This window comes from Dipodomys ordii, unplaced genomic scaffold, assembly GCF_000151885.1.
Source record: "Dipodomys ordii isolate 6190 unplaced genomic scaffold, Dord_2.0 Scaffold17, whole genome shotgun sequence".
Lineage (NCBI taxonomy): Eukaryota > Metazoa > Chordata > Mammalia > Rodentia > Heteromyidae > Dipodomys > Dipodomys ordii.
In genome coordinates this window covers 12,458,025-12,483,825 of record NW_012267233.1, presented here as the reverse complement: position 1 = coordinate 12,483,825, position 25,801 = coordinate 12,458,025, and the positions used below count along the sequence as shown (strand labels likewise).

The 25,801-nt window shown below is 43.8% G+C and overlaps 1 protein-coding gene across 1 annotated transcript in view; it reads right to left on the bottom strand.

The window, feature by feature from the left end:
* Window positions 1–20,837: 20,837 nt before the first annotated feature.
* The window catches only part of Nipal2 (NIPA-like domain containing 2), a 77,296-nt gene continuing 72,332 nt past the window's right edge, over window positions 20,838–25,801 (bottom strand). Inside the window, exons 10-12 of the mRNA XM_013012394.1 lie at window positions 25,618–25,681; window positions 24,445–24,539; window positions 20,838–22,289 (exon numbers count right to left, since the gene is read on the bottom strand). Of these exons, the coding sequence (XP_012867848.1) occupies window positions 22,177–22,289; window positions 24,445–24,539; window positions 25,618–25,681 (272 nt within the window). The 3' untranslated portion in view covers window positions 20,838–22,176. The remainder of the gene's footprint in view (window positions 22,290–24,444; window positions 24,540–25,617; window positions 25,682–25,801) is intronic.

Here is a 25,801-nt window from a genome sequence, read left to right as displayed (position 1 = left end):
CACTTCCGGCTTTTTCTGCTTATGTGGTGCTGAGGAATCGAACCCAGGGCCTCAGGCATGCAAGGCAAGCGCTCTACCACTGAGCCACATTCCCAGCCCAGTCTTTTCATTTCCTAACAAATGAGGCAATGTCATTCTTTCTGATGGAGGCATAGAATTCCATCACATATACATATATATACCACATTTTCTTGATGTATTGATTTATTCTTTAATCTGTGGACCTCATCTGAGATAAAGCTTTAGGCTCTCCATCGCTCCCCAAGCCTCTCTGTGACTTAAGATGCTCCACATATGAGAGCAAACAGGCCATCCTTGCGCACCTCTGCCCTTGCCGATCAGCGCTCTCTCCAGTGATGTTGAACCTTCATTTGCAGTGCCAGGTCAGAGTTCATCTGGGATGTTGATATTATTAGAAACAGATTTCATCATGCTCCAAGCTGTGCTGTCCAGGACCTGTCTAGGATGGTTCGTCACAGTCAAAAATCTCAGCAGGGAACCATTAGGGCTCAGTTAATCTATGCTTTTAGGTTCAATCACCTGCATCATCTCAGAGAGATGGGATTATCTTTATTTATTATTTTTCAAAGGTCTCCTGGAGATCTGTGTGTGTGTGTGTGTGTGTGTGTGTGTGTGTGTGTGTGTGTAGTGACTTAAGGTGAGGCCTGTTGTCTCTCAATGTGTTTGGATGTGAAGCAAGGATAATAACATGACTTTGGGACGTCAGCAGGACCGGAGAAGGTGTATGTAAAATACTGCATGTGTGATAGAGGCTGCATAGATGCCTGCAATTGCTAGGGATAGAGAAAAGCCTTGTGGGAGGCACTTGGAATGTCTTGACTTGAGGGTCTTCTGGGAACAGGCTGGGTGGTTTGGGTGGTCCATGTGGTCTGTGTGGCTGGGTGGTCTGTGGGGGTCTGTATAGTGGATGGATCTCCAGGGCAGCCCTCACTGCTCCCTGCAGGAGGTGCCTGGGGATTCCAAGGCCCTCTGAGCTGGGAGAGATGCTGGCCCCAAGGCCATCTGCATCCGGGATGCTCAGCTGTCTGGCTGGGTCCTCGGGTCCTCGGGCTGTGGAGGACATAGCAGTATGTTCTGTGGGGTGTGATGCATAGTGTCTGACTTGGTGAAAAGCAACCTGTCCCTGGGCTGTTGGTTTCTATGGCAGCATTGGGAAGAGGAGCAAAGCAACCAGGCAACTATGCTTAAAAAAAAACAGCATGATTTGGGAACTTAGTGACTGACCATAGCTATTTGTTGTTTGTATGCAGAATTTTGAGAGATGCACTTGAGTAACAAGTGTTTACAAGCACTCCTCATTTTATTGTGTTTTTACTGTGTCTCACTGGTACTGTGTTTTTATAAATCAAAGAATACAATTCTGCGGGGCTTACTTCATATCTCTGTCATACACTGACAATTTTCTGAATATTTCAAACCTTTTCTCCCTCATCATCTTGGCTATGATGATCTGTGGTGGGTGCCCATTGATATTACTATTATAATCATTTTGGAGTACCGCAAGCAGCACCTAGTTACTGCAGGCAACTTGATCCATACAAGTTGTATGTGTTTTGTTTGGTCTACCAACCAGCTGTCCCTCATCATTCTTCCCTTCCTGGGCCTCCCTGTACAACAATGTTGAACTTAAGCCAATTAACTACCTTACAAGAACTGGCAGAGGGCCGGGTGCCCGTGGCTCATGCCTGTAGTCCTGACTACTCAGGAGGCTGAGATCTAAGGATTACAGTTCTAAGCCTGTCCGGGCAGGAAAGTCCATGAGGCTCTTATCTCCAATAAACCACCAGAAAACTGGAAGTGGTTGTTGTGGCCCAAGTGGTAGAGTGTTCCCTCTCCTGAGGGACAGTGGCCAGGCCCAGAGTTCAAGCTCTATGGCAAAAAAAAAAAAAAGTGGCAGGGAAAAGCTGCACACTTTTGTTAAAAGTTAGAAATGAGGGGCTGGGAAGTTGGCTCAGTGGTAGAGCACTTGCCTTGCATGCCTGAGGCCCTGGGTTCAATTCCTCAGCACCATATAAGCAAAAAGAAAATAAAAGCCGGAAGTGGCGCTGTGGCTCAAGTGGTAGAGTGCTAGCCTTGAGCTGAAGAGCTGAGGTACAGTGCCCAGGCCCAGAGTTCAGGCCCGACAACTGGACCAAAAAAAAAGTTAGAAATGATCAAGTTTAGTGAGGAAGGTGCTTGGGACCCTGAGACAGACCAGAAGCTTGCTCTCTGCACCCAGCACCAGCAGATTGTGAATGCGCAGGAAATGTTCTCAAAGCAAATGCACCAATGCTGACAATCCTTTAGGGCCGGGCCTCTTCTGGAGCAAGGTCCTAACTCTTTCCTTTTTATGAAGGCTGAGAGAGGAAAGAAAGTGGCCTGGAAAGTTCGAGGCTAGCAGGAGTTGATTAATAAAGTTAACGAAAATGTAAGATGAGGCATAAGTACATGCTGAGGGACAGGCTGAGCATTTTCCAGAAGATGGAAAAAAAGTAGCTGATGGAGGGGGCAGCATTAAGCAAGTTGTCAGTGCAGATGAAACAGCTTTTTCTGTTGAAAGGGTGACATGGATCAAGATGCGTTGTATTCACATACTGCTTTGTCAATGGCAACTCCTTTGTACAACTACTTAAAGATAATAAAAATTAAAAACAAACGAACAAACAAAAGCAGCTTTCTATGGTAGGAAAGATGTCATCTAGGGCTTTCCTAGCTGGAGAAAAGCAGTCAATACCTGCTTCAAAGCTTGCCAAGGGCAGCCAACTCTCCAGCCAGGGATTGATGAAGCTCCTGACTTGAAATTGAAGCCAAGACTCATTTACTATTTCAAAAATGCCCAAGTCCTTAAGAGCCCCATCTATGCTGCCTGTGCTCTCTAAATAGAACAACAAAGTCCGGACAGCACATCTGTTTACAACATGGTTTCTTAAATGTTTTAAGCCTAAGATTGAGAACTACTGCTCAGAATAAAAGATTACTCTGAACACATGACTGCTCACTGATGAGGCACCTGGCCACCCAGGAGCTCAGTCGCACAAGTATTACCATTAGCGTTGTTTTCATGTCTGCGGGCCATGGATCAAGGTCATTTTGACCTTCAAATCTTATTAGTGATGAAACCCATTTTGTAGGTAGTGATTTCTCTGATGACTCTGGGTGAAATAAATGGAAAACCTTCTGGAACACAGTGGTGAGACATGGGAGGAGGCAAAGTACCAGCATCAGCATGGATGCCAGCCCTCAGGGATAACTCTGAGGTTTTTGAGACCTCAGATGTGGTGCAAAGAGCAGGAGAATGAGAACTGGAGGGGAAGCCCGAAACAGTGGGTGGACTGCTGTACCCACAAGACACACTTTCATGGGGTTGACCAGATGCTTCTTATGGACCAGGAAAGGAAGTGGGTTCCATAGAGGGAATCCACTCCTGCTGAAGAGGCTGGGAACATTCTGGAAATGGCAACAAGGACTCAGAAGATTCCAGAAGCTTCATTGACAGAGCAACAACTGGCTCCATTTTGAAAGACATTCTACTGTGGCTAAATTGTGACCAAACAGCATCCCCTGCAACAGGGAAATGCCTCAGGAAAGGAGGAGTCAGTCCATGCAGCAAGCCTCACTGCAGTCTAAATGGAAGAACATGCTACAAACACCTCATGCTACAGAGACATCCTGGTAGGTCAGTGGGTGTCTGCATCAAGGCTAGATCCTCTGCCACCAACACCATAACTCCCCCCAATGCTCAGGCGATGGTTAGCTTTTTAATAAATTAGCAACAAAGTATTTATTTTATTTTATTTTATTTTTTTGTTGGTTGTGGGCTTGAACTCTGGGCCTGGGCATTGTCCTTCAGCTCTTCAGCTCAAGGCTAGTGCCCTACCACTTGAGCCACAGCACCACTTCTGGCTTTTTCTGCTTATGTGGTGCTGAAGAATCGAACCCAGGGCCTCATGCATGCAAGGCAAGCACTCTACCACTGAGCCTCCTTCCCAGTCCCAACAAAGTATTTTTTAAATTAAGATATGTACATTATTTTTGAAGATATAATGATATTTTACCCTAATAGACTATAATATACTACAATCCAGTTGTCTGAACATAACTTTTCTTTTCTTGGTACCTTGGTACCACTACTGGGGCTTTGAGCTCTCACTTAGCTGCTCATGGCTGGTATTCTACCTCTTGAACCACATTGGCTCTTTGCTGGTGAATAGGCATAAGCCACCAGCATCTAGCTGTAAATGTAACTTTTATGTGCACTGGGAAAAATGCATATTTACTGCCTTTATTGCAATATTGCTTTATAGTAGTAGTTTGGAACTGAACCTGAAATATCTCCATAGTAGCCAAGTAGAAGGAACAGCCTGTACCATGTCCATGAGGTACGAGGGTGCATGGTACATCCAGGGGGCAGGGAAGAGGCAGCATGGTTGGAGAGGTAAGAGGAGAAGAAAGGAAGATGATTTTTTTTTTTTTTTGGTCAGTCATGGGGCTTGACCTAGTCAGGACCTAAGCACTGTCCCTGAGCTTTTTCTGCTCAAGGCTAGTGTGCACTACTTCTGGTTTTCTGATGGTTAATTGGAGATAAGAGTCTCACAGACTTCCCTGCCTGGAGTGGCTTTAAACTGGGATTCTCAGATCTCAGCCTCCTGAGTAGCTAGGATTACAGCCATGAGCCACTGGTGTCCAGCTGGAGATATTTTTTAAATTAATGATTTTATTGTTATTATTAAGGTGTTTTACAGAGACATTACCATTTCATAAGTCGGGTAATGAGTACATTTATTTGGACAATGTCACTCTTTGAAAAGAAGTAATTTTTTAAAAATTTTATTTTCTTGTAAAAATGCTAAACAGAGAGGTTACATCCATTAGTCAGGGAAAGAATACGTTTCTTATCGGCCATTGTTACCCCTGAAAGGAGGTAATTTTGACACAGACAGGTCAGATGATGGTGGGTATTTTTTTTTGACTTCCCTGCAAAATGTCTAGTTAAGAGTTGCAGCGATATTAAATAAAGGGAGAGATGGTGGAGGTGGCAGGAAGCAGCCGAACATGCAGACAATTAAACTCAAGCTGGAAAGAACTAAGCGTTGTAGCCAAAACCACAGAGAGGATTCCAAAGAGGGAATGAGGAGCTGATAAAAGTCATAAACACTGCTCAGGAGACTGAGATCTCAGGATCACGGTTTGAAGCTAGCCCTGGCAGGAAAGTCTCTGAGACTCTTATCTCCAGTTAAATCACAAAAAACCACTCAAGTGGTAGAGTGCCAGCCTTGAGCAAAAGAAGCCTAGGGACAGTACCCAGGCCCAGCCTTAGAACCTGATAAAAAAAAGTCATAAAGCATCAATATTAGTGATAGGCTTTACAGCGTGTCTAGATCCTAAGGCGGGTGGCAGAGCATCTGGGCAGAAGGCGCTCGTGGGAACAGTGAAGGTGATGGCACCGGAAGGGCGGAGTCCTGCCTTTCTCTGTGTGCGAACTTTCCAGTCCGCAGTGTACCCAGGAAAAAGGGAGAGGGCTGATAATGGGTTGGAATATTGTAGGGGGGAATTGAGGCAGTATTTCTTTCAGTGGTAAGGTAAGGAGGAAGGGCCTCAATTGGGGAAAGGCCTGAGGGGGGTACTGAGGGGAAGTAGAATGTGGGTAGATTTTGGGAATGTGGGTTCTTGGTGACCTGTCCAGCATCAGTCAGGGAGGCCAGGGTGTCACCAGGTAACTTGTCGGGGTCCATGGAGAAGAGTCTTAGGAAGGATGGAGCTAATGAGTTTATTTGGGACATAGCGTCTGAGTGGCAGTGGCAGGGAGGGGTGGAAAGCTGGTTAAGATATTGGGCACACGTGCTTAGATCTCTGTTGACTGAGCTGGATTTGATTGTTGGGGAGATCATAGACTCAATGAGAAGACTGTATGGCTAGACTGGCAGCCAAGGGCGGGCTTCCTGCTCAGCACAATGTCCTGTCACTGTGCTATTACACTGCCTGCTGGCTGTCAACACTGTTGGTGACTGTCCTATGCTCCAGTTTCAATGTTTTAGGCTGGGGTATCCAATGCCTGGGGCTGAGGAAGAAATCTGGCTACGTCAGCCTTCATGGTGGAGGGGGTGGGGGACTTCTGCTTTCTCAGCAAAATGTGGCCCACAGTAAGTCTCCAACCACAGCACAGGGTCAAAGCCCAAGAAGACAAAAGTCCTTGTAGTAGTTAGCTACATCTGCTGGTACAAAGTCCCAATCCGGGAAGCTTAAAAACAGAAATGGATCATTTTACACTCTGGAGTCAAGATGTCCAAAATCACTGTGTCGTTGGGGTTGGTCCCTACTGAATGAAGCCTTGGAGGGACAATCTGCTTCTGGGGACCCCAGGCAGTCTTGGCTTGGTGATAGCACTCTGCTCATGTCTTCAGGTGGCCATCAGTCTGTGTGTGTCTGTTCCAAATTTCTGCTTATAAAACCTTGTAAAGACCCTATGTCTAAGTAACCACCTGTGCTGAGGCTATGAGGGTTGAGACCTCAGTGTCTGCTTCCAAGGAGGGGACACAGCCAACTCCAGAACTTCCCCACGGCAGTAGCATGGTGGTGAGCTTTTCTGTGATGCTGCTTCCCTATTCTTGAAACCATCAGGTTTTCATTCTGATGGGTTTAGAAAGATATTTATGTCATTGTCAATTTTTCAATTATGAAAATTAAATAAATCCCTTTTGCTGTTTCATTCATTAAAAAAAATCAATTCACAAGCTTGGGTTAGCTCACAGCAATTTCTGTGGATTGATTGGAGATCCATGTCCATGTTCCCGATCATGGAATTTTTTTGTTTTTACATTACTAACTTGCTTCCCCCATTCCCTCATCCCCCACTACCTCTCCACACCCACCACCTTGGTTTGCCAGTCCTGGTCTATGGTGCTGTTCCTGAGCTTCTGTGCTCAAGGAAAATGCTCTACCACTTGAGCCACAACTCCACTTTGGGCTTTTTTGATAGTTTATTGGAGATAAGAGTCTCATGGACTTTCTTGCCCGAGCTGGCTTTGAACTTCAATCTTCAGATCTCAGCCTAAGTAGCTAGCATGATAGGCGTGAGCCACCAGCATTCGGCTAACTTTGTGGTGTTATAAAAATCAGGCAGGAAGAGTGAAGCTGGTCTCATAGCTTTTGGACTGAGACAACACAGCACATGGGCTGTGCAAAGGGGCCAGATACCAATTTGCAAAGACCTGTCACGGAGGCCACCCAGGAAGGCTTGTTTTCAGGCTTTCTCTCCCACACACACTGGACATGGTGGCAGCTTTCAGAAAGGACTTGTGGGCCAATGTATGGCTAGGCTGGAGCCCCTGGGCCTCTCCTGCCTAGTCACCTGGTGTCTGTGTCCCAGCTCTCCAGCATGCATGTTGGACTGTGGGAGACAATGAAGTCTTGGAGCCAGGCACAAGCCCCTCTTTCCAGTCTTCTGCTTTTCTTCTATCTTCCTTCAGCTAGAATGAGATCAATTGAGAAAATCAAATGAAATAATAGAGTTCTTGCAGGTGGCCAGCATTTAGTATTCTTGTCTCCCTTTCATAGAGCTAACAAAGAAGACTTGAGGATTAACCCTATGGACTCCAGAATAAACTTGCATGCAACAAAAGACAGAGAAACAGAACCATGGAAGAAAGAAACACTCCCACCCACTGCTCTGAGAGGGGCTTCTTAGCCCCTGGGCTGAGAATCAGCGGAGCACGTAAACAGGAAGCATCGGGAAGCTATTTTTATTTGGTGCCGTCTTTACTTTGCTTGGTTTTAGTGGAAAATGTGTCTGGATTCCACAGACCTCTTCAGTGAAAAACAAATACCACCTGGGGCAGTGCCAAGGCTGTCATTCCTCAGCGTGGTTTGGACGCCCTTCTCTGCGGAGACCTTGAAGCCCCAGGCCCAGCCCGGCAGGAAACAGGTGGTTTGCTTTAGAATGGCCAGCAAAGCCACCCTGGGTCCGGCCACCCTGGGCCTGGCCACAGAGTTTCACCACCTCCGCAGGAGCCTGTTCTCCATCCACAGTGGCTCTGTCATGCTCTGGATGGCAGCAATGACCCATGCCATCACTGCGAGACCCCCATGCCATTGCTGTGAGAGGACCTGTGGACTGCCAGCCTCCTCAAGGGTGTCACCCAGTTCCTGAAGGCTGAGCTGCTGAACCCCAACTTGGCCCAGGAACTACTGACCTGGCTTGAGAGCTTGGCATTATGTCACTTTGCAGCCCATCTCTTGAATTTCTGGGTTCTTTTTTCTCTGCTTAGATTTACACTTCTGGAGGGACAGAGTGGAGGCTGGAGATGTGTGAAAGGCTCTTTTGTGGGGCCTCTTCCTGCCTGTGTGAGCAGAGGCCCTGATCTCTCCACACTGGAAGGAATCTGCCCCACGCTGTCTCCAGCTCTTGCTACACCCCCATTCGGGCAGTCATGTCCAGGAAATCACTCCAAGTCTGCACATCGGGCTCATTCCACCTTTAGAAGCCATCAGATTTGCAATGCTCATGCAGGTAAAGCCCAGGCTCTACCAGGGACTTCCTGTTACTCTCCTGGGCTTACCTTCTCCTTTCTTCTGTCTGAAGGCATCCCCTCGCCTTCCATCCCTGCCATGGGTCAGTTCAGCACTGCAGCTGGACAGACGGCCCTCCTGGTTTTCATGAAGCACTTCTCAGCTAGCTAGCTTCATCCTTTCTCTTTATGGTGCCAGAACCCCCAGGGAACCTTGTAAACATCAGACTATTTTGGTGGTCCAGAGAAACCTGTGGCAGGTTGAAGAAGGGGCTGGATCAATAATTCTTATTTTTTTTTCATTATAAAGGTGATGCACAGAGGGGTTACAGTTCTATAAGCTGGGTAATGAGTACATTTCTTTTGGACAATGTTATCCCTTCCCTCACTCTCTCCCAGATTTTCCCTCCTGTCTCCACCCACAAGTTGTATAGTTCCTTTTCCAGTGTCTAGTGAGTACCACTGCTGCATTTGTTCATCCTTTGGCCCTCCATTTCTGTGTCCCCTTGCCCTCTCAAAGATAGATAAATGGACAAACAAGAAGAAAACAAAAACATCAACAAAGAAAAAAAACTCTTGTTCTAATTTCCTAGAATTTTGATAAATATTTTGAATGATTAGAGGCACATGGGCATTGTACATTTGTGTTCCTCCGCTAAGAATATCCTCCTTTGGTTGGATCAAAAATTCTTGACCTGATTCATCGACTTGTTCATGCATTATGCTCAGATGGTTTAGGTGAGATGCTTTGAACAGATGGAAAAGAGCCTAAACCTCAGAAAATTTCTGAGGTTGGTTTTCAAATTATAACCATGAAGGGAAGGGCTTTGGATGTGGGATGTGTGCGTGCTGGAAGGATTGGCTGATCACTGGCTAGCAGCAGCTCTAATGTTCAAAGTGGCTTTGGTCCACAAGCGTTGGCCTAATCAGGAGTGGACCAACTCCTCGGCTGCACATACGCCAGCCCCTTGGGAAGGAGATTCTTTCCTGGAACATGGAGACCATCTTGCATCTTGCCTGGAACTGTGTGAAATTCTTGGCAGTGGCTGGCCCAGCTGGGGGCATCACTTATTTGATACATCAAATACCATTTATATGATATTAAGGACACGATTCTTCTTTTACATTGTGGTAGGGGACCCATTAGCTTTCAATAAAGACGCACATTGAAGGAGGAGTTTCCTCTCTTTCTAGCAAATGGTTTCTTTGGTTGGGCCACAGCTCCTGTAACTGATTTGTTCTCCTGGCACAGGACAGCATGCTGTGTGGTACCCTCAGGCTGGTGAGAAAGGGGACAGACTCAAGAATTCCTGGGTGGGAAGACTCTTCCTCACATTTACCACAATTGCTAAACACACTGCTTAATAGCCCCAGACTGGTCTATATTTGCCTGGAAACTGTGTATGTGTGGAATTTTATTTTATTTTTTACTTCAAGATGGCCATAATAAGAGCCAGACTGTTGATGAGTCTAACAATTAGAAGCAGCCTCAAAACTCCCCACACAGTCATGTTGGGTTAAATCCTGAGGTCTTGGTCTAATAGTACAAAATGTGTGGTGTTTTATCTAGCAACCTCACTGAAGGACTTGTAATCTCTGGTGCCAAACACATGTGTTGGGTTTATAGTTGTTCAATTCAAGGATTGCCTTGGTAACCAGCCATGGAGTTTATGTCCAGTAATCTGGTAGGGTGCTGGGAAGGACCATTTTAGTAAAGGATGTATTTATGTCCATCACATCACTATTGAATTGGCAAGCACGAGGCAGGCCTTTGGAATGGCTGAGTGTGTACAGTCACTATTCCTGGATGCCCTGAATGCTTGGAAAACGGGAGGGCTGCTGGCTTCAAGAACCTGGCTTAACATTTTTATCTTTGTGAGTCAGGCCACCACTGCACCTGTTTCTTTTGGAGCCAAACTTGCACATTATCATCGTTGCTTTTTTTTTTTTTTTTGCCTGTCCTGGGGCCTGACATTGTCCCCAAGCTTCTTTTGCTCAAAGCTAGAACTCTACCACTTGAGCCACAGAACCTTTCGTCTTTTGTTTATGTGGTACTGAGGAATCGAACCATGGGCTTCATGCATGCTAGGCAAGCACTCTGCCACGAGACCACTAGCCCATCACCATTACTGTCTTAGCACTGCATTTGTTTGGATCTGATTTTTACCTGTTCTTTCTCTGCTATAGAATAGACTCTCTAGAGCTGTATGTGAGCATGTATAGTGGGATGTGAAATATATATTCTGAGTAATTTAGAAACTTCTTTTGGCTCAAGGGTAGTGTTCTACCACTTGAGACACAGTTCCACTTCCAGGTTTTTGGTGGTTAATTTAGAGATAAGAGATTCATGGACTTTTCTGCTCAGACTGGCTTTAAACTGGGATTCTCAGATCTTAGCCTTCTGAGTAGCAAGGATTATAGGCATGAGCCACCAGTGCCTGGTTCATGAGAAACTTTAAACTTTATTAGTTTTCTTTCTTTTTTATTTTTATTTTTGCAAATTCTTTATTGTGATTAAGTGATTACATAATTTCACAAATTTTACAGTATTGTGGGATAGTGATGCTTAGTTAAAGTCACAAACACATTCTAACTTTCATGGGGCAAATTGTCTATTGTGGCCTATAAAGTTTATGAGTTCTATGAGCTTTGACAATACAGTTATTTCTTCCACATCGGGTGATGTGTACATTCCTTTCCTTTTGCATAGTGTTAGCTGTTCCCTCTTTCCCATTCATTCCCTTCCTCCCATTGCTGCCATTGAGTTGCTTAGTTCGTTTTGATCAGTGTCCAGTGCAGCTGATGGGTCCCACTGTTGTATGTTTTTCCCTGATTCCCTCTAGTTCTGTGTCCTCCTCCTTGTTTCCCTCTGGTGTGCACATATATACCATATGTGTGATCAGCAGCATGGGGTTATTTAGTAGTGATTCGACCAGATGAGTGGAGGTCCTTTGTTTCTCAAGTCTTGTTAAATTTGTCGTATCACCTTATGTTTCGGATTTAACATCCACTTATCAGGGAGACCATGTGCCGTTTGTCTCTTTGCTCTTGGCTTACTTCACTCAACATGATTTCTTCCTCCCATTTCTCTGCAAATGCCATTATTTTGTCCTTTCTATGGCTGCATAATATTCTGTTGTGTATAGATACCACAATTTTTGGATCCATTCATCTGTGGTGGGACATCTGGGTTGTTTCCATATCCTGGCTATTGTGAACAGTGCTGCAATAAACACGGAGATGCAGGGCTGGGAAGGTGGCTCAGTGGTACAGTGCTTGCCTTGCATGCATGAGGCCCTGGGTTCGATTCCTCAGCACCACATAAGCAAAAAGAAAAAAGCCAGAAGTGGTGCTGTAGCTCAAGTGGTAGAGCGCTAGCCTTGAGCTGAAGAGCTGAGGGACAGCGCCCAAGCCCAGAGTTCAGGCCCCACGACCGGACCCAAAAACAAAACAAAACATGGAGGTGCACGTGTCCTTGTATTCTGGTTCCTGTTGTTCAGGATAGATGCCTATAAGTGGTATGACTGGGTCGTAAGGGAGGTCAATATTTAGCTTTCTGAGGACCCTCCAGACTGCTTTCCAAAGTGGTTGTATAAGTGTACATCCCCACCAGCAGTGTAATGGGGTTCCTCTTTCTCCGCATCCCCTCCAGCATTTGTCGTTGGCTGACTTGAGGATGTGGGCCATTCTGACTGGTGGTATGTCAGGGTTGTCTTTATTTGCATTTCCTTTACAACCAGGGATAGTGAACATTTCCTCCTGTGTTTCTTTGCCATTTTTATCTCTTCTTCTTAGAAGTCTCTCTCTAGTTCCCTTGCCCATTTAGTAATTGATTTGTTGAGTTTGGGAGGGATTAGTGTCTTGAGTTCCCTGTATATACTGGATATTAACCCCTTGTCTGATATATTGTTAGTAAAATTTTTTCCCAGTTAGTTGGTTGTCTTTTTAGCTTGGTTGCTATGTCTTTAGCTGTGCAAAACCTTTTTATTTTTAGGTAATCCCATTTGTTGAGTCTCTCTCCAATTTGTTGTGACCCTGGAACTCTGTTCAGGAGGTTCCTGCCTATGCCTATAAGTTCAAGTGTCTCTTTTTTGGGGGGGGGCTGAACTCTGGGCCTGGGCGCTGTCCCTCAGCTCTTCAGCTCAAGGCGAGCGCTCTACCACTTGAACCACAGCGCCACTTCTGGCTTTTTTCTTTTTGCTTATGTGGTGCTGGGGAATGGAACCCAGGGCCTCAGGCATGCAAGGTAAGCGCTCTACCACTGAGCCACCTTCCCAGCCCTCAAGTGTCTCTTCTACTGTGTTCTGCAGTAGTTTCAGAGTATCAGGTTTGATGTTAAGGTCTTTAATCCATTTTGAGTTGATGTTAGTGCATGGTGACGGGCTGAGGTTCATGGCATGTGGCTGCCCAGTTTTCCTAACACCAGTAGTTGAAGAGGCTGTGCTTTTTCCACTGTATGTCTTTGGCTCCTTTGTCAAATATCAGCTGACTGTAGGTGTATAGTTCTATTTCTAGATCTTATATTCTATTCCATTGGCCTTCGGGTGTGTTTTTGTGCCAGTACCATGCTGTCTTTGTTATTATAGCTCTATAGTAGAGTTTGAAGTCCAGCATCGAGATCCCTCCCATGTTGTCTTTTTTGCCTAGAATTGTTTTGGCTATTTTAGGTCTTTTGTTGTTTCATATGAATTTTTGGACTGTTTTTTGTATTTCAGTAATGTACATCATTGGGATTTTAATAGGAATTGCATTGAATTTGTATATCAATTTTGGCAGTATGGCCATTTTCACTATCCAAGAGCATGAAGGTCTTTCCATTTCCTGGTGTCCTCTGTAATTTCTTCAAGCTTTTATAGTTTTCATTAAATATTTTTTTTTTACATCTTTGGTTAGGTTAATTCCTAAATATTTTATTTTTGGGGGGTTATTGTGAATGGGGTTGTTTCCCGCTTGTACATTGTTGGTACAAGAAGGTGACTGATTTTTGTGGGTTGATTTTGTATCCTGCTATTTGTCAAAGTGGTTTATAAGTTCTAAGAGTTTGGGGGTGGAGTTTTTGGGGTCATGGAGGTATAGTATCATGCTGTTATGCCAAGGTGGCAGGACCCCCCACCAAAAAGACCACCGAGAGTCAGACTCTACAGCTGTTTTATTTAAACAGGCTGCAGCTCGGGCCTTGTCCTACACTCCGACACAGCGGAGCCCAGGAGGAGAGCCCCGAGCCAAGGATTTGCAGGTCTTATAAAGGCACACAACCAGGTGGTTTAGCACCACGTGTTGCTCTGCTCTGAAACAAGCAACAAATGGTCACTGCCTCAAGTACTTTAACCCTTCAATGCCATCTGCAAAAAGGGATAGTTTTACTTCTTCCTTCCCTATGCAGATCCCTTTAATGTCTTTTTCTTGCCTTACTGCTCTGGCTAAGGATTCCAGGACTATATTGAAGAGGAGTGGAGAGAGAGGGCATCCTTGCCTTGTTCATGATTTTAGGAGAATTGGTTGTAGTTTTTCCCTGTTAAGTATAATATTGGCTATTGCTCTGTCGTGTATGGTGTGTATTGTTTTAAGGAATGTTCCTTCTATTCCTATTTTCTCCAGAGCTTTTAGCATGAATGAATGTTGAATTTTATCAAAAGCCTTTTCTGCATCAATGGAGATAATCATATGGTTCTTGACCCTGGATCTGTTGATGTGTTGGATTATATTTATTGATTTACGTATGTTAAACCATCCCTGCATCTCTGGGATGAAGCCTACTTGGTCGTAGTGTATGATTTTTTTTATGTGTTTCTGGATTCTGTTAGCTAGAATTTTGTTAAGGATCTTTGCATCTGTGTTCATCAAGGAGCTTGGTCTGTAGTTCTCTTTTTTGGGGGGATCTTTCCTTGGTTTGGGGATGAGTGTGATATTGGCATCGTAGAATGAGTTTGAGACAGCTCCCTTTTTTTTATTTCTCTGATGAGCTTGAGGAGTATGGGTATTAGTTCTTTAAAGGTCTTATAGAATTCCGTTGTGAATCCATCTGGTCCTGGACTTTTCCTTGTTGGAACACTTCTGATTGCTTTCTGTATCTCACTGTAAGATACTGGCTTATTTAATTGATTTATTTCTTCTTTGCTAAGTTTGGGCAACTTGTATTTCTCTAAAAATGCATCCATTTCTGCTAGGTTTTCTTTCTTTAGAGAGTATAACTTTTGAAAATAGTTCTTTATAATTGTTTGGATATCTTGGGTATTTGTTGTGATTTTTCCTGTGGCATCCCCAGCCTTGTTGATTTGGGTTTCCTCTCTTCTTAATTTATCTTGCCAAAGGTCCATTAATTTTATTTTTTTTCAAAAAACCAGCTTTTTGTTCTATTAATTTTATTTATAATTTTCCTATTCTCTATCTTGTTATTTTCAGCTTTTAATTTGGTTATCTGGCTCTGTCTAGTAACTTTAGGTTTCATTATTTTTTCATGTTTTTCTAGCAGTTTTAATTGCAACATGAAATTATTTACTTGGTCTGTCTCCATTCTCTTGATGTGGGCACTGAGGGCAATAAATTTGCCCCTCAGGACTGCTTTTGCTGTGTCCTACAGGTTTCTTTGTGATGTGTATTCATTTTCATTGAATTGTAGGAACTTTTTAATTTCTTCTTTAATTTTTTTCTGTTACCCAGGTGTTGCTTAGAAGTGTGTTGTTCAATTTCCATGTATTTTAGTAATTCTCTGGTATGCTTTGTTATTGAGAACTAACTTGATTCCACTGTAGTCAGATAGAATAAAGGGAATTATATTAATCCCCTTGTATTTGCTTAAGTTCATTGTATGAACTATGATATGGTCTATTTTGGAGAAAGTTCCATGAGCTGCTGAGAAGAATGTGTATTGTGTCATCTGAGGGTAAAAAACTCAGATGTCGGTTCCGCTTGAAATATGGCTTCACTTAATTCAGTAGGTTCTTTGTCAATCCTCTGGTTGGTAGACCTGTCCTTTGGTGAGAGTGAGGTATTAAAGTCTAGTATTATCGTATTGGGATCTATTTTATTCTGTAAGTTTGAGAGTATTTGCTTAGCATATTTGGGTGCTCCAGTGTTTGGGGAGTATAAGTTGATAATGGTAATATCCTCTTCTTGGATTGTTCCCTGTATTAATATGTAGTGTCCTTTTTGTATTGGTTTTAATGAAAAGTTTATTTTGTCAGATATCAGGATAGCTACTCCTGCTTTCTTGCTGGGAACATTTGCCTGGTAGATATTTCTCCAACTTTCACTCTGAGTTTGTTTGTATGTTTGGCTGAGAGGTGGATCTCCTGAAGCAACAGATGGATGGATCTTGTTTTCTGATCCAATCTGCAGTTCTTTTTCTTTTGATTGGCGAATTGAGTCCATTAATATTTATGGGTATTGTAGAAAGATGCATTGTTTCCTGTCAATCCATTTTCCTAAGTTTTTCTTCTTTCCTTTCCTCCTGTGCTTATTAAGTTGGACTTCTACTAATACCTGTCTGATGAAGATCTTTGTTCTTGGCTGCTTTCTTCAGGTTGTGTTCCCCCTCTCTTTGTAACGCTGGTTTATAGTTTTTCTTTACTATAAAAAATTTAGTTTCTCGGGGCTGGGAAGGTGGCTCAGTAGTAGAGCGCTTGCCTTGCATGCTCGAGGCCCTGGGTTTGATTCCTCAGCACCACATAAGCAAAAAGAAAAAAGCCGGAAGTGGCGCTGTGGCTTAAGTGGTAGAGTGCTAGCCTTGAGCTGAAGAGCTGAGGGACAGTGCCCAGGCCCAGAGTTCAGGCCCCACGACCGGACCCCAAAAAAAAAAAATTAGTTTCTCCATCGAATGTGAATGCTAGCTTTGCTGAGTATATCAACCTGGGCTAGCAGTTATTGGTTCTCAGGGCTCGGATCATACTTTCCCAGGCTGTTCTTGCATTCAGTGTATGTGTGGAGAGATCTGCAGTGATTCTGATTTTTTCCCATTGTAGTATACCTCCTTCTTTGTTTTTGCTGCATGCAAGATTGTTTCTTTATTATTCAGATCTATCATTTTTACTATATGTGCCTGTAAGTATTTCTCCTAGGATCCTGCTTGTTAGGAGTTCTATATGCTTCTGTTATGTAGGTAAGATGTTCTCTTTTCAGATGGGGGAAATTTTCATGGATAATCTTGCTGAATAGGTGTTGTATTCCCTTGCTTTGATATTCCTCACCTTCGTCCACTCCAATAATAAACCCGTCCACTCCAATAATAAAAAGGTTAAGTTTTTTGGCACTGTCTGCTTGCTTTTGGATTTCCCTTTGGCATAATTGAAGTGATTTCTCCATATATGACTTTTTTCTTTCCAGTTGCTGCATTTTGTATTCCGTATCTGATACTCTAAATTTTATGGCTTCCACTGTGGTTTGCGTGGATTCTATGTTGGTTCTCAGAGTATTATTCTCACCTTTTAGTGAGATGTGTACTGCATCTATTTTTTCGTGCTTCCCCTGTGTAAAATCCTGCATCTCTTTTGATATTTCATGTCTGTGTTCTTTAAATTTCTGATCTATTTCTCGCTTTAATTCTTGAGTCATTGCCTCCAGCATCTCTTGGATGTAGCACGTGTCTTTCATTCCTGCTTTGCTTCCACTAGGGCTCTCCCCTGGGTGGCTGCTGGCTTTTGGGGGTAGCTTATTATTCTGGGTGTTGATAAACCTTGTAACTTTTCTCTGTGATTTTCACATGGGGATTCAGGGATTATTGGAGACTAACCTGAAATTTTGCTTTGGTCAATAAGTGGCTGTCTTTGCTTCATTCTGGGTTGGTTCCTGGATGGATTGATGAAGCTCTTTCTCAGCCCTGGATTGGCTGAGTCTGTACCTGGTCTCAGTTCTGTTGGGGGAGAGGCTGACCTCCAGATGCTAGTCTGACCCATGTAGGGCTCTTGGCTGTCTGCTGTAGATCACTGGCAGTTTCTGCCTTTAGGAGGACTGAGCAGCCTTGACTGCTCCTGTTTACTCCTAAAGGTGCTCTTGGCAAGATTGAGTGTGCTGGATGTACTCTCCCAGTTGCTGGAGTCTGCTATGAGCTCCTGGTTTTGTTTGTTTTTATTTTGGTTGGTCATGGGCCTGAACTCTGGGTCTAGACGCTGTTCTTCAGCTCTTCAGCTCAAGGCTAGTGCCCTACCATTTGAGCCACAGCACCACTTCTGGTCCTTTCTGCTTATGTGGTGCTGAGGAATTGGACCCAGGGCCTCATGCATGCAAGGCAAGCACTCTATTGCCGAGCCACCTTACCAGTCTGAGCTCCTGACTATTATCAGGTGCTGGCAGCCTGAGTTGTCCAATCCCCGGCCTGGGATATATGGGTCAGGTTCTGGTGGGGTTTGGGCTTCTGGTTCTCCTGCCCTGGACACACAGGACTTTTGCTGTCACAGGGGCGATTCCCAGGGGGTGCAGTTCCCTGCTTTCCCTCCTCTGCTGAGGGGTGTGATCACCTTCTGACTTCAATCTGGAGGAGCTAGTTGTGTTGCTCATGCACCCAGTTCCCAGGCCTGGACCTAGCTCCTGGTCTCCGGCCTGGGGCACATCAGTAGTGATGTGTATCCCACCTGGGTTTCACAGCCTGGAGTACACAGTTTGGGTTTCTTCCACTGCTGGTTGTGATCCACAGGTGCTGGTCCTGGCTTCGGCGTTTAAGCTCCCTTCCAGGGGCACTCTTGATCTAGCCTGGCTGGCTGGCTATGCTCTATGGGCTGGTGGAGCGCTCAAACAGTTCCCAGTTTTAGGGGAGCCTGTAGTACAGGTGTTGGGGCAGGGATCTGGGGGGTCCTGGTCTCCCTTGAGAGGGGATACGTTGTCCCCTGTGGGGTACTCATCCTGGAACTAGTTGGGAACTCTCCAGCGGTTGTTTCTGTGCAATGTAGGTCGCTGGTTGCTGCTGCACTCTGCATTAGGTTGAGATGCTTGTGGGCTGGGCGGTGGTGGCTCGGCCTCTGTTGCTGCTGTCCAGGTCTGCATCATGGGCTGCACTGGCCTCTGGCCGAGGGGTGGGCGAGGGGTCTCCATGCAGGTTCTGAGGGCTGAGGTTTGTCTGTTTGTGCTTTCCAGATCAGCAGCAGTACCTTGAGGGTCTTATGCACTGGCGTTATGGGGGTGGATCCCTGTAGTTCTGGGTCCCCCCCCCCCCCCGCAGGGCTGTGGGGCCGACTGGCTTTGGTGGGATGGAGCAGCACCGCTCTGCAGATGAGGGGTGGGGGAGGGGTCTTTGTGTAGGCTCCCAGTCCGAGGTTTCTTTGTTCACGTTCAGCGGGTCCAGCACTAGTACCTCAGGAGTCTTCTGCATGGGCAGTCTGCAGATGACCCATGTCTCTGGGGACTCCAGCAGCCCCTACCGGGCTGGGCTGGCTGTGGCTTGCCGTGTGGCCAGCAAGGGTTGGGGGGTCTTTGCGCTTTTCTGTTCTGAAATTCCTTCCTTCCTTCCTTTTCTTCCTCTTTCTTTCTTTTCTTTCTCTTTCTTTCCCTTCCTTCCTTTCTTTCTTTCTCTCTCTCTTTCTTTCATTCTTTCTCTTTCTTTCTTTGTTTCTCCTGTTTCTCTCTGGGAGCTATTATAAACCTGGAGTGTGGGACAGAAGAGACTTTTTCAGTAGTTTGTGATGTTCACAAAAGAATCACTACTTTTCAAAAAGGGAAACTTGGACCTTGAGCATAAACTCATCACTTGCATTTATATCTTACAAAAGAAAAAGATCATAATGTTAATACCAATGTGTGATCAATCTCACTCTTAGTATCTGATTTGTGATGAGCCATGAAGTGTCATTTAAAAAACCCCCAAACCCTTCAATGTTCAAGAACATCACATGGCAAAGGCAGCAGAGTATGGACCAACTTTTTGGCAAACTACAGCTTATGGGCTAGTCACCTGCTTTTGTAAATAAAGTTCTACTGGAGCATAGCCACATTCATTTGTTTACATGTTGTCTGTGACTGCTTTGTGATACAGTGGCAGAGCTAATTAGTGGGGACAGGCAAGTTGTGTGGACAACACAAACCCCCAAATATTTACCCTCTGAGACTTTACTGGAAAAGTTTGCCAGATTCTGGTCTAGACAAATAGTCAGGGAGCCAAACATTGGCTAAAGAACCCCAATCACAATGCCAGCAAAAGGACTGGCTTGGTTTTGGTTGTTGTCATGTGCTTAGTACTTAAAAGAAAAAAACCCTACAAGCTACTATTTACCTTACTTTGAGAAAACAATACAAAAAGATCATGTGTGAATAAATTTTATATACATCCTAGGTTTATAAACCACTGCTGAACTATACGAGTCAATGTCATCTTGACTCTGTGTGTGTGTGTGTATGTGTGTGTGTGAGTGTGTATGTGTGCCAGTGATGGGGCTTGAACTCAGGGCCTAGCCCTTTCCATTACGTTTCCCCTCAAGGCTGATGCTCTACCAATTAAGCCACATTTTGACTTCTAGATTTTTGCTTATTAAATGGAAAAAAAATGAGTGTCATAGATTTTTTTTCTGGCTGGCTTTGAACAGTGATCCTCAGAAGTTAGCCTCTGACTAGTAGGATTGTAGACGTGGGTCACCAGCACCTGGCTTTCTCAAAACTTTTTAACAGATGCAAACTGTTGGTGGCCATTAACATACTGGCCTTATGATATGTTTGTGAAAAATTCCTCAAAGCTTAGCACTCAAGCTACAAATGTAAAACTCTTCAGTATTATTATTTCCCAATCTTTTGTTTTTTCCTTCTGAGATTCATACAAGATAGCTTAAGGTGCCTGAGCCTGCCAGCACCAACATGCTGCATCCAGTTAGTAAAGAATCAATCACCCGACTACTGTATCCAAATGAATGGGACACTTTCCATGATGACAGAAATTGTTACCAGGAGTTCAGAGGCCAGATATGGATTCTGGGTTATTTTGCATGCATTACTGATAAATCTCAGTCTAGCGTGGTTAGTTTAGGCTGTGATGAAGAAAAAAATCACAGACCTGAAGCAGTTAAAATTGCCATCTTCTATCTTGCACAGGGCACTGGTGGCCCACACCTGTAATCCTAGCTCCTCAGGAGGCTGAGATCTGAGGATTGTGGTTTGAAGCCAGCCTTGGCAGGAAAGTCCACAAGACTCTTATCGCCAATAAACAACTCAGAAAAAGCTGGAAGTGGCACTGTGGTTCAAGTGGTAGAGAGCTAGCTTTGAGCCAAAGAAACTCAGGGACAGTGCACAGGCTCTGAGTTCAAGCTGTAGGACCAACACTGGAAAAGAAAAAGATTGCCATCTTGCTAGCTCAGTGTTGAACCCCCTGCATCAGACAATTGGCTGGAATGACTTTGGAGTGATGTGTCAGGACACATATGAAGGTATATGAAAGGCAGAATTTATTGTTCAGCCACACTGGAGGCTCTTCTCATATAAACAACAACACTATGGAATCTCCCTGCTAAAGTATTTAGACATGGGTTTAATTGTAGCCAAAAAGCCTTCTCCCAAGTCTTAGGTTTGAATACGTTGTTACATTCAGGTCCATAGATTTAAGCAGTAGAAATCTGTTCTTTAATCATAATTCTTCTTTTACACAGACGTATTAACAAAACATGAAATAATGATGGGGGCAGAAATGGCATATAGTACAAATATCACTAGAATATTGTTAGGACTTGTGTTGAAGTTTAAAACATATAAGCTGACCTGATAAATTATAGGTCTGCAACAAAGGTACATGACATATTGATTGTCTTCAGTTTCAATGCAAGTATGATCAGCTGGCTGAAGAAAATGTCACCACCACCTTGCAAAGGATCCAGGCTAATCTCTGTATTGGTGCAATTTTAGTGTGTGTGCTGTGGGAGAGAGTACAGTTCTGTTAAACATTTTTCCTCTTTTCATTTTGCTAGTATTGGGGATTAATCTCAGGACATTTTGCACTTGCTAAACAAGTGTTCTGTCACTTTAGCTATGCCTCTGTCCTTTTTGCTTATTTTGCTTTTCAGATAGGGCCTTGAACCATGATTCTCTGATCTGTCTCCCAAGTAGATGGGATTCTAGCTATGCTTTAATATTTTCTTTTTTCTTAAGGCTTAGGTCATTTTAGGCTCAGATCTTTTGAGTTTTGGTATACTCCATGACAAATGCCACTTATAAATTCTGATTTTAAAGAGGCCCTCCATTTTCAAAGGAGCATTTTAATAGTAGTTTTTAGAAGAGATGACTTATACTAATTTAGGGATAAAAAGAGGAGCTTGTTGCAGAAGGCTCATAAAAAGTATCCTGCAAAAAAGGAATGTCAGCCCTTTCTTTCAGGACAGAGGTGGTAGGCTTAAGATCACTTTAAAGCCAAAAAACTGCCTCCACAAGCCACATGGGAAAAGCAACTTATGCCTTCTATGGCCAAATATTGCAAACGTGCATTTTTGCATGACATTCCTGCTTGAGCAGCCAGGCTGTAATTAAGACCTAGCTGGTTAGATGATCACTAGGGAGAGGTCCAGGGTGTGGGAAACACCTCGTATTACATTCCATGAAAACACTGGACTGTCAGTTCTGAGGAAGGCCCTGACTGTCCATATTGAGGAGAGAACTGAAGCGAATGCTCGCACATGTCAGCATGAAATAGCTGCTGACACAAGTCGAACATGTGTAGCTTTTTAAAAAGGTGGTATCAAGTAACAGGCCAACAGCCATCCCTCTCGGCATTTCAGGCCTCTTTCTTCTCTCCACTTTGGCTCTTTGTTGAGTCACTTCCATCAGGCAAAGTTCCATAGGCTAAGCCATTTGAATCTGGTTGTATTTTGTCCAACATTTGTTTCCCTGTGGAGATAATAATCATAAAAAAAAACTTTCAAGCTCTTACAGAAGAAAAAGTCCTAATAATTTCTCTTCAATTTAGGCCACATTTCATTCCTTAAAAAAAAAAAAAAAACAAACAACAAACCACCATGTGGTCACCCTCTGAATAGGAAAGATTTACAAACGTCAGGGAAGAAAGGCCCATGGAATCCCATGTTCACTGATACGTGGGCACGCTCTCCCTCACGTGTGAGAGCAGTCTGCCCACCCTGAGCTCAGCTCCGATTCATGGGAAGCACTCGCACATCTCCAGCCTTGCTTCTCAGTGTCTAGTCTTCTTTTCCATGTCAAGTCTAATGCATAGAACAGGTCAGGAAAACAGCTTGTAACAATGGCTTCAAACAAACGGGTACCAATCTGATCCATGAGGTTTTGTGAAATGAAAAATACATTTAAAAGCAAGTAAACTTTATTTTCTACCTAATATTTTGTTTTCTAGCTAATTATTTCCCATCAAGGCTATATTAAAGCCTGGCACCTAGGGCTGGGAATGTGGCTTAATGGTAGAATAAGATTGCCTAGAATGCATGAAGCCCTGAGTTTGATTCCTCAGTACTACAAAAACAGAAAAGCCGGAAGTGGTGGTGTGGCTCAAGTGGTAGAGTATTAGCCTTAAGCCAAAGAAGCTCAGGGACAGTGCCTAGGTCCTGAGGTTCAAGCCCCAGGCAAAACAAACAACCAAACAAAAACAAAACATACGAACCACCATGGCATCTATGGTGCACATTACCACCACGAATGCCAATTCTTGCATTGTATTCTCAGTCTTAGGGTAATGACCTTAATGATTTTTGCGTCAAAGGTATGATGCTAACAGAACAGTAAAAAGTTCAGGGAGTATTTCCATTCCAGCTTGAAATCGGTAGGTCACCCTAAATTTCTAGCAACACTGAGTGATGGTTGACACTAGATGGGGGAAACAGTAAGGATACAATGGGCTGTTTCACTTGCTATGGAATTTGATTCTGTAGTTTATAGGCCTGAGTAGCTAGGGAATAGAGGACGAGAAAGATGCTCTATGCTGGCCTCATCTGGATGAGATTAGTATGGAGGAGGAAAAGAAGCAATTCAGGTTTTGGTGACTGGAATAATGTCACCCTTGGTACCATGGAGCAGAAACCACAGAGTGTTCCCCAGAAGTGGTGCTCCTGAGCGGCTAACCTTTCTCAGTGCTTGGATGTACTGCAGAGGCTCTGCAAATGGCAAGGGTCTGCAGCAAGCCATTCCCCACACTTCTTCCTATCCTTTCACACTTTTAAACATGGTCACTTCTGGGGCTGGGAAGGTGGCTCAGTGGTAGAGCGCTTGCCTTGCATGTATGAGACTCTGGGTTCGATTCCTCAGCACCACGTAAGCAAAAAAAAAAAAAAAGAAAAAAGCCGGAAGTGGTGCTGTGGCTCAAGTGGTAGAGCACTAGCCTTAAGCTGATTTGCTGAGGGACAGCGCCCAGGCCCAGAGTTCAGGCCCCATGACCGGACCCAAAAAAAACCAAAAAAAAAAAACAAAACCATGGTCACTTCTTTTATGACCTCAGTGCTTTTTGCAAAACTGACCTACTATAAACTATTATTTATAATAAGAGCATCATCTTTGGCTTCTTCATTAAATGTACATTTTTGAGGTTAAGAATTATATTTTAGCTGGGTGTAGTGGCTCAAGCTCCTGATGCTAATCTGTTGGGAGGTAGAGATTGAGGAATTGTGGTTGAGGTCAGACTGGGCATAAATGTTCATGACCCTCGATCTCAACTAACGGCTGGGCACGGTGTTTCATACCTGTGATCATCCAAAGCTATTAGGGTAAGTACAATGGCTGAGTCAGTGGTACACATTCATCATCCCAGTGACTAAGGGAAACACTACAGTCCAGGCTGGCCTGATCATAAATCAAGCTCCTACCTTGAAAATAATATATCAATTGGCTCAAGTAGTAGAGTGCCTACTTAGTAAGGGTGAAAGCCTGAGATCAAACCTTAGCACTGCAAAAATGTTTTTATGTTAATAAAAATAGTATCAACAAAGGTTTCATTCATAAGGCTATGTGTGTCTGTAAGTTAAAGCGCATATACATCCATAAATACATACATACATACATATATATGTATATATAAACTTACCAGGAACACTTCCAAAATCAACGTAGGACTGTTGCAGATGTTCCTTTTCTCGATTTCTTGTCACCAAAAATACACCAAGGAATGACAGAAAGCACCTGTAAAGAAAATATCAAGAACACAAGAATTCTGAAGCATCTTGATAGTAAATAACTGACCTCTACATTCTACATGACATAAATTCTATCCATTTTGTTTATTCTGTTTCTCATGGTAAGCTGCCTAGAACTTGTCTTAATTGTTGTAGCCAATAATATTTATACCCAGAACCAAGACTTGGGCAGCTTCCAATAAATCTTTGCCCCAGGTTTTTCCCATCTGGAGGCTAATTCAGGCTCCTCTGGGTAGACACTAGGTCTCGTTTTCTATCCATGCATGCCCAGACCCATTACTGGCAGGCAACATGAGTGAAAAACAATTTATTCTTTAATTTTCTAAGAAATCTCATTGTCCTTGGCCATAAGAGTAGTCATAGTTTCCAGACCCCAGAAGTTTGGCCTCACCCAAATGTCTTATGAAACTGAATTTTCAAGATAGATGGTTTCCTATGCTGCAAATTGTCTAGGCTCAAGTTTGCATAACAATGGTTATGCTGAATACCAGATCAAGAGGCAGCTAAGCAAGCATTAATGGGGTGCCAGTTGGAGCCAATAGACGCTTCTGATGTATTGTCAAGGCTCTGCTCTGTTTGCCAGCAATGCTAACAATGAGGCCCTCCAATCTTAGGAGTAGCTGGCCACTCTAACACAAGAAAGTGATGCTACTCACCTGAGGCTGTTAGGCCTAGACCTACAGATCTACTCTACACCTAGCCTTTCATTCAGCCATCTTAGAGGCAGCATGGTTCTCAAACTGAGATGTAATTTAGGGGTTCCTAAAGGCATGGTGGGATCTGTGGAATAACTACAAAGGCCAGCAGAATTTATCCTCACTTTGGCAGGAACCTGAAAAATCTCCAGTGTTTCAGGGCCCTCAGAGGGAGACCCAAATCACAAAGCCAAAGACACTGAACCTTGTGAAGAGTGTTAAGCTGAAAAACATGTGTCCTTTAAGTGCTCAGGAAACCAGTGTTTCTTACATTATTTTCTAATTTTCTATACCTTAGATACAATGCCAAAAATCCTATATAAAAGTAACAGGAGTTTCACATACCTTACCTATGAGATATTTACTCACCCAAAAAAATATATAAACACGGCGAGAAAGGCAGCACCAAGGAATTCCTGGTAAAATACAATACCTGTGTAAGAGGAGAAAGTTAATTTTTGGGAAGGAGTATGTGTAATAGTTACTCATTGTTTTTATAATTATGTTGATACATTGTTTCCAAGTATGGCTACTTTGTAAATGCTCATTCAAT